Genomic DNA, 12,297 nt, shown 5'->3' with positions numbered 1-12,297 from the left:
GGGCAGATATTTAAAGGAATCAACATGACTGTTAATGCTACAGTACAAACAGGCCCTCTGCAGGTAGTAGAAATCCAATATGCGCCATAACCTGCCCTGTATTCAGCAGATAACCTCAGATTTATTTGTGATCTCATGGATTAACTTTTAAACTCTTACACAAAGGCCTTTTGTATTTGGTATTAAACTACAACCGGAAAAAAGCTCTCCCTGTCCACATTTTATATTACATGTAGACCCAAGCTGAATTTATTTTTTCCCTTTTCCTATTTTATTTTTCCTTCAAAATGGCTCTTTCATGGACAGCAGGAACTTGGACACTGGCAGCATTGTGTTTTCTTAGCTGCTGTAGTGTTGGCTGGTGTGAGGCCTCGAGGACTAGTGGTTTGACCTCAGGAGAAAGTAAACAGGACCAAGGACCCTCATCATTGGAACGAGTGAAAAGAGGATGGGTGTGGAACCAGTTTTTTGTTGTTGAGGAGTACACAGGCACAGAGCCACTCTACGTAGGAAAGGTAAGGACATTTCATTTTATATTGTAAATATTGTAATAAGAACTTTGTGTTGATTCCTTAAACTGAAGGGAATTAAGATGCTATGTTTTCATGTTGTAGTAACATTTGTGCAAATGTCTGCATGCTCCTGTCATCCAGGTGATTATCGTATTAGCAAGAGCATTGCCCACTGACATCAGCGCCATATAGCAGCAGATTTTCTTCTAATGAGCTGAATTAAAGTCCAGAAAGTTTCCATATTCACTATCTCCTAAAGTGATTCAAAACGTTACACTGAATAAGAGACATTTATAATTTAATTAAAATGTCAGTACTGTGCTGTATTGTGCTATAAAACCAGGTTATCTTGATATATGTAATTACATTTTTTACAAAGAAATAGAGGGCAGCTTTCCATGTCTACGACTCGGTCTATACGATCTACATCTTCAGTCATCAGTTATAAAAATGTCTATGTAACATTACATTTTGATAGTTTATTCATTGAGGGAACAACTCATGTTTTTGTTTTGTTCCCTGCTGACGGGGTACTGCTTCACTCAGAAGGGAGTGTGCAGAGGCTCCAGGGGATGAGTTTCAGGTAGCGGATGTGGCGTCTTGGATTTAGCTGGCGAAAACACCTGAGCCGATAGTCTCAGTGGGCTGGTGAAGCGCTGGGTCTAAGCTGTGGTACGGCAGCAAAGGAAAGTTTGCTGACTTAAGCCCCAATGCTGGGGTTTGCTCTAGCTGAGCTTTCTGCAGCCACCTGGTGCTGTACTCCCAGCAAAGCAGCCTCCTAGCGGCGGCGAGGACGAAGCGAGGGTTGGATACATTTTCTCGTTTTTGTCACATTTAAATGAATTCAGTAAACAAACTATTCTACTTCTTCTCAAACTACTTCTTTATTCTCTGAACGGAGGGCACAGTGAGGAACAAGTGGTATTACAAGAATGTACGGGCCGGGGCTAATCAATTAGCATGCTAATTCCAGTTTATATCGCAAGACAATACATAGACAACTTTGACATAACAGCAACACTATGAGCTCCTCACTTACTGTCGATGATGATGAATACAGTTTTGGCAATATTTTACACATTGCAACCTTAAAAGAAAAGCTCAGATTGATTCAGCAGTTCAGCAAAATGTGTTAAAGACATCAGCACTGTCTGCCACATCTCAGGCTGGTTTCATGCAGCATTTGTAATAAAAGCTACTAAAAATAATGCGCCGTAATTCATAGATATCCCACAAAATTATTTCTGCAAAACACCTCTGGAAGGTGCTCGATCACCAGGAAGCAGTACAAATAGTTGCCACTGAAACAAATCTAAATCTCTGAACACATCTGTGTATCCATGGTATTGGCCAATATTTTTCTTCAACGATACTGTCATTCTTTCCGAAAAGCATATTTTTCTTTGGCAAGCCCTGGCCTGTCATATCTGTAAACGCATGCAATTGAGGAGAAGCAGGCACTTTTTTAAAAGAGTGTCTACCTTCAGCTGTCACTAGCATTGCTCCTGTGTAACGTAGGCGTTGCTGTGGTTTTTAGTTTTGCTTCACTCCCACGTTCTTGTTCTCATACCGATAGCAACCTCATTGTTCTCTGATCCACTCTGCTTTGTTGTGCTGTAGAATCTCTGAAAGGCTGTGAAAGTCCATTAGCTTCTTGTAATACAAACGGAGTACTTCCTGCTGATGCTTCATGTGAAAAACTTTCCAAGGGTGAATCACTGGAACAGTTTCTTGTGTAGCTGCTACACTACATTTTGACTTTAAGATGATACAAACTTCAAAGGAAATTTTGCCCAGACACAAAATGAACATTAACGCATATAATCCATATAGATTTTAACATCCTTTGATATTAGCTTAAAATATTACTTGACGACAAACTGATGGAAAGAAGAGGATATAATCACTACAACTATTTGCGTGAAGATATAGTGGAGTGAGGTGTAAAATGGAGTCACTCTCCCGCTGTGCTTGTTATTTACCAAGCTTCTCCTTGCTTTGATGACATAGCCGGGTCGGCCAGACAAGCTTTTAGTGCATGTTTGTGCATGTTAGCGTGCCCCAATGGTTAGCTTGTGGCCTCCGCTCTCCACTGCACTCATATGGCGGGTAGGGCTGATGACGTCGTCCCCATCGGCAGCATCGTAGCAGAAGCGTAGCATCCTCCCTCTTATTCCCCATCAGTTAAACACTGTTAGCTCTGTCAGCACTGTAGTTTCCACCGTTAGCAGCACTTAGCAATGAGCCGCCTGCTTGCCGTCTACATGTTGAGAGCCGTTGACAGGCAATCTATAAACTCCCAATCTCAAATGTTCCACCTTTAATAGCCAGTGTCATTTCCATCACACTTGAAGAACACTAGCACTGAGACTGAATCACGGGTTCTTATCATACACATAATTTAGCAGATTTACCTTTCCTGCCATTCCACCAGAGGAACCGGGACTTTTATCTAGTTCCCTTGCCCAAGATCTAGGATCACAAAGATTCTCTATTTTAGAAGGAAGTACTCTCTGATCGTTCAGGAACTATCAGGGCAGATTATACAGTTCACTGGTCAAACACGACTCCCAGTGTACAACTTTAGTCACACAGTTAGCAACAGGAGAGTGAACAAGGCCAACAAATCATTAATTGCTTATTGTTTCATTGCGGTTGCTTACTAAAGCATAAATAATGGGCTGTAAATGCTCAACAAGCGCATCATAGCCACTGGCAGGTGCCGAACTTGAGCTGTGTTTTTTCAATCAGTTATTAGAGTAATTTTTCCAATCTTCACAAAAGAGACTCTTATTATTTTGTTTAGTGTTAATGCGTAATAATTATTGGATGCTTGGTGTAGCGTCCGGAAGAACTTAGTCAAACAACTTCTCTCGTTCTCGGAATTTATTTTCCTTGATCACCAGTAAAGTAACAAGTGCTGCAATCGCGATAGCAGGGAGTTGTCCAGTCAACACGCAGGTTGATCCAAAAACACCCCGAAAAGCCAGAAGTTCGGCTCTTTAATACACGGTTTTCCGTCATGAACATCTAACATTTCTATTGGCTCTAACATTTCTAAGAGGAGGATAATTGTGTCCTCATCTTTTCTCACAAAGGCTGGAAAGTGCAACGACCAGTCTGCTTCCTTAATGTCAATATACTGATAAACAGGTGTGAGTGTTGTGGTGCAAAGCGTGGAACCTTGAGGAACAGACAACGGGACTGTTCTCACAGAAACTTCTCACAGAAAGTATTTGTTAAACTGACCTCGTACAACCTAAACTCTAATAGACATAAAAATAATGAAATGCAGAATATCTACAGAATATAACGATTTATATTATCATTAGTCTCTGTGGTTCCTTTGTTTCTGGAAATATTTGGTCAGCATCTTTACTCAGGGATGACTGCCTCAACGTTGCCCTTCTCTTTGACGTTTAGGACAATGTGTTGTCACCAGAAATGTGATTATTGAATAGTATTATTTGAATGTGAGCATAGAGCACGAGTACACGTCGAATCAAATATTTTTGCTATCATCTCGGTGCCATTTGTGCATTTGGGTATTTTCTGCCCACTTTTTTTCACTCTTCTTCAAATCCCATTCATCAGCTGTTTCTCAAATGAACTTCATTGAGTTGATGAGAGTGGACAGCGTGTACGATCCGATTGCCTTACATAGGACGTGATTTGGAAAGACAGGATATTAATGCAGACAGCATGAGACTCAGCGATGAGTCACACACATCAATCATGTGATTCCCTTGTTTCTAATCATTTAGACATGGCAATTGACCAGCTAATATTGCATCTGCATATATTGATCTCTCTATTCCTACAAATGAAGGAAGATGTTCTCCGCATAAGGGTCGAGTGTTACAGAATAATTATCCTTTGGCCATTATTTATTTGCCATTGTGAATGGGCTGCATTCCTGATGGCAAACCAACAGCAAGTCCAGCAGATCAGAGAGTAATTAAGTGGTACGTGTGGAAAGGAACGAAGGGAGAAGGAAGGTTGCAAAAGGAAGTTAGCAAAGAAGCAGCTTCACACACTGACTTGTGATTCATTAAAGGACAGGGCGCTAAGGAAGGCAGTGAACTGATATAAAAGGGCTGAGGGGAGCTTGAGCGGACTGAGGGGAGCTCGAGGGAGTGACACAGCAGGAGACGAAGAGAGATGATTTTATTCATAAAATTATCTAAAGTTATTGGACTTCATGTGACTAGGGCACCGGCTAGTGCTAGTAATATTAATGGTGTGTGTGAGTGTGGATGTCTGTGTGTAACTCTCTCACACACTGATGGACTCTTTTAGTTTTTTTTGGTATCAAGACTTTAAATATGAGCAGTAGAGGATTAAAGCCAAGCATTGTGCCTCTGTACTGGATAATTACAACAATCTTTTTTTTCTTCATATTACTTCACCCCAACTCAGCAAACTTGCCAAGCTCGCTCTCTCTCACACTTCGGCTGCCACCACTCTGCTAATGAAATCAGATTTACCAATCAAATGGTCACTCACGTAGCGTTAAACTGGCAGCTTTGGGCAGTAGGTTTACATAATAAATACTTGCAGACATTAATGATAAAACTATATTTTGGAGTGAAGGAAGGGAGGAAGGGAACACAGGAAGTGTACTTTTGTAAGAGGCAAAGTTGCTGTTGAGCCCAGATAATCCTAAATGACTGTTAAAAGAAGTAAAGGAGGCAAAAATGACATATTCTTCTCCTCGGTCATGATTCTTTCTCCAATATTTTGACAAAAACTGTCAGAGATAAATAATTTTTGAGGGTGTGTGTGTGTGAGAGAGAGAGAGATAGTTGGAATTTATGGCCGCATGTGCCTATGCGGGGCTGCACGGTGGTGTCGTGGCTAGCACTGTTGCCTCACAGCAGGAGGCCAGGGTTCGGATCCCGGTCTGTTAGTCCTTCTGTGTGGATTTTGCATGTTCTGCCCATGTCTGGGTTCTCTGGCTTCCTCCCACAGGCTACGTTACGGTTAATTGGACTTTAAATTGAGCGTCTATATATGTGACCTGCGATACCCTGCCTTTTCCCAATATCAGCTGGGATTGGCTCCAGTGCACCGCAACCCTAAATAAAACTTTTAGTGTAGTTGGGGATATTAAGTACAGCCTAAGATGTATGTTTTGGGGTTTTTGTTTCCTTAACTGCATCAGCAGGTTGTCATGTTAGAGAAAATAAGTAACAGAAGCATCATTCTCTGATCCAATAAAGAGTGTCTATGTGATACCCGAGTAGTGTTGGTTGGCTTAATTTTAACTCATTGTGTTTGTTTATGGATGAGAGGGAAAAGTGTTTGGCCATGGACACAATCAATAAGACAACAGAAAAATGCCTGTTGATGCAATTCTTCCCGGCGTAATGATCCAAGCTATAATTAGTCAAATCTAGGTCCAACATCGCAAGGCTGTCATCAAAGAGAAACAAACCAGCTTAAGATGGGAGGAACGGAAATAATTAAACAAAATAGAAACAAACAGAAAATGTGGTGCTGTGGGACATGGTGTTTTAAGGAGACACATTTTCCATTTTGGAAGATGAAAAAGCTTTTGTTTACTCTGCTTTGTCATTTTAAATAATGTTATTATAATTTTTCGTGTCTCTTTTATTCCCTATTTGTCTGTTTCCATTCTTTATCTTCTGTGTAAGCCTCTGCAGGTCGGCCTCCCATCCCATCTCATCCCTTCACCATCGCCCCCTCATTTTAATTCATCTTCTCCCTCTGACTTTCTTCTTTCTTTTTCTTCTTCACTATGCTACCATTTACTCTCGTCTCTTGCTCTGTCTCCCATGGTCTGTACCCTTCCTTCTCCCATAGCTGTCTCCACCTAGGTTGTCTCTGATACAGTCACCTTGTTAACACTTTGAAGCTGTTAAGATCAGAGAGCTTGACAAGCTGCAGTGAAATGTGGCAGGCCTACTCCTGATTACACAGACTTAAATATAAGACAGCCAATTTGCTCCCGCTTTGAAACCCTCAATAAACCAAGGCTTCACTGCAGCCCACGTTCTGATAGCTCCACTGGAAAATGTAAAATATGGCTTCTATTCTATTATTTTTCATGTGATTCTGTTATTATATAGTACATTTACTTGTGTTAAGAAACCTGTAAACATGTTTTGATTCACAAGGTTGTCAACAGAACAGGGGCGTCTTGCAGATCCTCGAGATTATTTTTTATTTTTATTTCCTAAAAATAATTTCTTTCCAATACCAAAGCACCACTCAGTCAAACATTTACTCAAGCAGAGTGCGTGCTTTAACATACTTTTAATACACAACTCAAAAGAGCTGACTACCAAATAAGAGGGACACTTTTTGACAGTGCATGTGCGTCATATGTCTTCCCCTTCAGCAGGCTAGCCTACAGTGACAGCAAGACACTTTGTTATGACCCAAAGGTGAACCTGACAGGGCATCAGCAGCCTCACTTTCCCCTGAGTCACCCCGCAGCCCTCCACTGTAAAGCCTAATGCGTGCCTAACTACTACTTGCATTAAGTGTAACTTAAAGCCAGAAACTGGGATATAAAATCTGCTATGTTCCAGTTACAATTACATATTTGTAGTCATCAATCAAATCTACAACATGTTACTACTATATTGCTTTGCCGTGTGTATGTCGACATATACACAGTGTCACTGTCATCATTCTTTATATTCTGGTAATTAAGTAATAGCTTTGAAATCAATATATCTACATCATTTTTTCTCAAATTATCAAATGAACAACCAATTAGTATTTTAGTATTGCATATTCATTATTTGTAAATTTCCTTTTTTTTTTTTTAAATGTATGTATTTGGTTACAGATTGCTAAATTGGTATCAATAAGTTTGACAAATAGCCGACAGTATTTGGAGTTATTGTTCCCTGTTTAACCGGGGATGTCCAATTGTCACTGGATTAAATGACAAAAATTCACTTCCTATTGTTTATTAACTCCAGCATTCATCATCCCTTCCACCTCATGCGGTTTCTGTGACTCATCTCTTGGTCCACAGCCCCTCCCTTACAATTATTGCCTCACAGTTTGAGGTGAGGAATGACACATGAAGTTAGCAGACTCACAATATTCTTCTTAATGTCACACTTACATTTTTCCGAACATGGGGCCAGGAGAAAGAGTGGTTTGACGGTTCGATCCCCCGCTCCTGTGGTCCATATCGATCCTCGGTCCAGACACCTCACCCCAAAGATCTCTCGAAGCCATCGGTGTATGGGTGTGAATGCTCAGATAGTCTTGATGGGCAAGTGCCCTTCCATCCGTGTATGAATATGTGTGAATGCGTGAATGACGTAGTGTAAAAAGTGCTTGTTGTCGGAAGAAAGGCACTACTCAAGTTCATTTAGCATTACCATTTAAATAACAATATAATAAAATATACAGATTCTGAATGCTGGTCCTTTGCATATTTATAAAATGATTTGTGCATCTGCCTTTCAATGTGATTACAGTATGTCCTTAGGCATGGAGAGGTAAAAAAAAAAAGTAATAGCATCCAGTGCAACCCATTTTAACTGTTGGTTATATACATTCTTCAAACTGCAAACTCTAAATGTCCTGCAGCGTAATCCACCTTTCTGCTGCACATTCCCGTGGTCATTGTGTCAAACACTCAATGCTGCATTAGTTGGGTCTATACTGCGTGTTTGATCACCAAAAGGTTGATTTTGTGTTGAGTATCAATTTAACATTCATGGTGTGGCGAGTGTTTGTTTATAGTGTTTACTTTACACCCTTTTCTCTGCCAATACTACTGACATGACCAATACAAATACACACCAAGCCCAAGCACCCCCTGGTAACACATGAGCACAATAGGAAGCACAGACATAACCACTGCTCCAGATACACATTTGGTGACACGGATGCAAAATCTAGAACACAAAGAGTTCAGATAAATGCAAACATTTGCCCAATGAAGCAGTCATGATTCTTGCTCAGCGGTTGTCAACTTCTCATGTGAATTGGTTGAAGATAGATTTGCACTCCTGGTTATTTTTGCTAACAGAGTGACGTCCTGGCTCTGACCTTTAGTTTGCTTAGAACAACTTAGCAAAGCGTAGTGTGTGTGTTTTTCAAGCTGCCAACTTGAATCACTCCAGTGAGGATAGACTGACAGACGGATGGGTATATCCAGCCTCGGGGGGGGGTTGAGGGGGGGATAGCATCTTCCGAATGATGAATGATGAACTCACTATGTATGTGTGTGTGTGTGTGTGTGTGTGTGTGTGTGTGTGTGCTTGTGTGTTTGTCCATATGTGGCCAAGCACACACACACACATTAGCTAGGTATGTCTGTATTGCTGGGTTATCACATGTACAGTAGGTAGGACCCGCATGGTGCCATCATTTGCCAGCTAATTGAATTAGCCGATGATGACAAAATTTCACACACATTCTTTTCTGCAGAATCTAATTTAGAAATACAGAGGGGGGGGTAAGGGAAACATAACCGGTGGCGCATGACTATGGAAACTTTTATTTGATAACTCTCAGAGTTTAGACCAATGAAACTTCTTTTATTATAACTGCAATATTGATACCACCGAAGTATTCGGCAGTATATTTCCTCTGACTGTTCATGCATTTGTCTTCAGGATGATTCAGAATGGTGAGAAAAGGCAAAAACAGATAGATAAAAAGGGAGGGGAAAATGGATGAGGGAAGCAATATCAAGGCACAGGCTTGCATTATTCCACGGTTTTACGACAAATACTTAATGAAACCCCGCAAGGGTGATAGAAGCCTGTATTTAATTAAGCCTTTATAAAATATTAACCAGGGAGGCCAGGGCAATTCCCCCTCTCCTGGTCTTCTCAGTAGATTGAACCACAGTTACACTGCATAGACAGCATTCTGAATTATAATTTCAGATAGAAGGTGTGAGAGAGAGAGAGAGAGAGAGAGAGAGAGAGAGAGAGAGAGAGAGAGAGAGAGAGAGAGAGAGAGAGAGAGAGAGAGCGTGAGAGAGCAGGTCTAGTGCTCACTAAAGAGCCAAAGGGGAGTTTGAGATGGGGGACCAATGCTGCTCCTATTGGCGCCTCTGGAATGTCTTCTAATCACATTAGGGGGGAACTATAGCTCTGATTTATAAGGGCTCTTTTAAGTTCACTTTTCAGTCCCGGCACCTCTATGTCTCTACCTTTAACAATCTTTGAAATGACTTTGATCTCCTAATTTGGGCGTCACATCCTGTGAAGGGCACGGTGTGCAGAAAAGATGTAAATCATCACTAGAACTGTGGTGTCTTTTTTTCACGACAACGATGATGGCTGCTCTATAGGGAGCAATGAGAAGGCCTTTAGCTGCAAGTGCTTTTGGGAATAAGATAAGGGAAATGGCGAAAGGAATGTGCATTCTGTTGGTCACGACTGATGGCCAAATTTCTTTTTCTGACAACTATCAATTACACAAACTATTAGTATTTTTTAGTGGTTGAAATTAAATAGTCAAATTCCATCCAAAATGTCTGATGTCGTAATCTCAATTAAAAGGTCCACGTACTAGTTTTTCAGAAATTTTTAACCAAAACAGTTTTATCAGTAAATGGTGCACGCTCAGGTGTCATCAAGTGTTTAATGTCAGTCATGCAATAACTGGTCATGTCTGGTCATGTCTCCTGATGGCTCTCCTGCCGCAGAATGGCTCCTAGTCGATGCCTTTGACCCGTTCCCAGGCAATGCTTGACCAGTGTTGTGTGGTGTTCACATATATATATATATATATATATATATATATATATATATATATATATATATATATATATATATATATATATATATATTGTGTTATCTGCTTCAAAATGTTCATGAAATGCAGATTGTACAGTTTGAAAAAGTGATGTCTTGGTTACTACTTCTTATCCATCAAACACACTGCAACTAAATAGTACTTAAATGTAATCTAAAGAAATTACGTTAGCCCTATTCATGACTGCTGCGACGATAGTAGTCTACTCCCAAAAAGTAATTAAGTAACTGATTAATTGCGGGAGATATATTGTCATTTCTGTTCACCCAATCGAGTATCATCCTAAAGTCAACCAATTGTGTGTCTACGTACAATATGTTACTACCATCCTCCCCGTTTTCCTCAGTAATTCCATAACTTTAGCTTTGTTTGGTTGTAGAGTCTTACTGTGTCCGAGACAAATGTTGTATCTTGGTTCAAAGTGTCCTTCATAGCGCGAAAGCTCTGCTTCTCAGTGACTGAGTAGTGGCGCAAAACCTTGTCAAAAGAAGTTTCAATCTACTTTGTGATTCACCTTGGCCTTTCCGAGTTGAGCGGAAGAAGAGGCAACATGCTAACCCCTAGTTCACAGAGTATCTGGGACGTATGCATTGCCACTGCTTTATTTCTGCACCATGCTAAAACCACAGATGGATTATTCGTCCACAATGATGCACAGTGTCGACTAAAGATTGTGACTACTGGATTATGTTCTGTAAAACCTCTAAAATCCACTGCAACACATCATCTGAGCAGCATTATTTTACGTTTCTAATTAAATATATTTGCTGTTGCAAAGTAGTATTATACAAACATAATGTTGACATTTATTTTGTCTTAATTTACAGATCCATACAGACTCTGACGAAGGAGAGGGGAACATCAAGTACACTATCTCTGGAGAAGGGGCGGGCTCTATCTTCATCATCGATGAGCAAACCGGAGACATCCATGCCACAGAGAGACTGGACCGAGAAAAGAAGGCTTTTTACACACTTAGGGCCCGGGCCCGGGACCAGCTTTCCCATGACCCTCTGGAACCAGAGTCCGAGTTTGTCATCAAGGTCCAGGACATCAACGACAGTGAGCCCAAGTTCTCGGAGGGTCCCTACATCGGCAGTGTGGCGGAGCTGTCCCCCATAGGTAAGGCAAGATACATGGCAGCCAGTCAGGCCATCTGGTTAGCAGTTTCAAGCATTGAGCTCAGAATAGCCCAAAGGAGCACATACTGTATGACATTACCAGTTTTACAGCTATTTTCATGATGCATAAGTAGGACCTGTAACATAATGCTTTGTCCATCTTGGCTCAGGGGAAGCTAGAAAATGCCAAGAAGAGCAATATGCTAAAATTCTCCCTCACTGTCGAGATGGGGAAAAAGGCAGACGGGAGATGTTACCGGAGATGAAAATAAATTTGGAGTCAGTGAATCCATTGTGAATAAGAAATAAGTGGAATGGTGTCAAGGACATTTGAGGAGGATCCCCACATGTGCTGTGTCAGAGCTGTGCCCTGTAGGTAGGAATATTATGGAAAATGACGGAGACCGAACAGGCCTATAAAGAAAGGGGAGGCGAATTGCATTACTCCCAGATGAGCTTTGTGGCTGTGTTCTCTGACACACTGTTATGAGGTAAATCATGACAGGGGGGGACAAGGGGGAAAGAGGAGCGGTTCTCCAGAAGAGTTTATAATGGCAAAGGTGCATCATCTTTTCATAAAGGCTTTTGACATTGAAACCACAATGCTTTTAATCTTGACAAACATGTTGTTATTGTGAGCAACAGTGTAAGCGTCACACCACGGCTGCTTAAGGTTCTCAGCGAAATGGAAAAGACAGGTGAACGAGGGTGTCAGGGGATTCATTAGCATGATATTAATGTCACAGGCCCCGCTGATGTTTAATAAACAAAATTCCGTTTGGGTGCCAAGCGATATCACAATACCATGTGTGTTCAGAATGTTGTGTGATACAGATTTGTGCATCTGTGTATGTGTGTGTGTGTGTGTGTGTGTGTGTGTGTGTGTGTGTGTGTGTGTG

At 41.0% G+C, this 12,297-nt stretch overlaps 1 protein-coding gene across 1 annotated transcript in view; it reads left to right on the top strand.

The window, feature by feature from the left end:
* Positions 1-287: 287 nt before the first annotated feature.
* The window catches only part of cdh22 (cadherin 22), a gene marked incomplete at both ends in the record, with an annotated part of 67,848 nt that continues 55,838 nt past the window's right edge, over positions 288-12,297 (top strand). Inside the window, 2 exons of the mRNA XM_079218602.1 lie at positions 288-515; positions 11,105-11,399. Coding sequence (XP_079074728.1) covers positions 288-515; positions 11,105-11,399 — 523 coding nt within the window. The remainder of the gene's footprint in view (positions 516-11,104; positions 11,400-12,297) is intronic.

The sequence above is a fragment of the Taurulus bubalis genome, assembly GCF_910589615.1.
Source record: "Taurulus bubalis genome assembly, chromosome: 5".
NCBI lineage: Eukaryota > Metazoa > Chordata > Actinopteri > Perciformes > Cottidae > Taurulus > Taurulus bubalis.
Note: the sequence above shows the minus strand (reverse complement) of the source record. Positions and strands in the feature narration are given on the sequence as shown.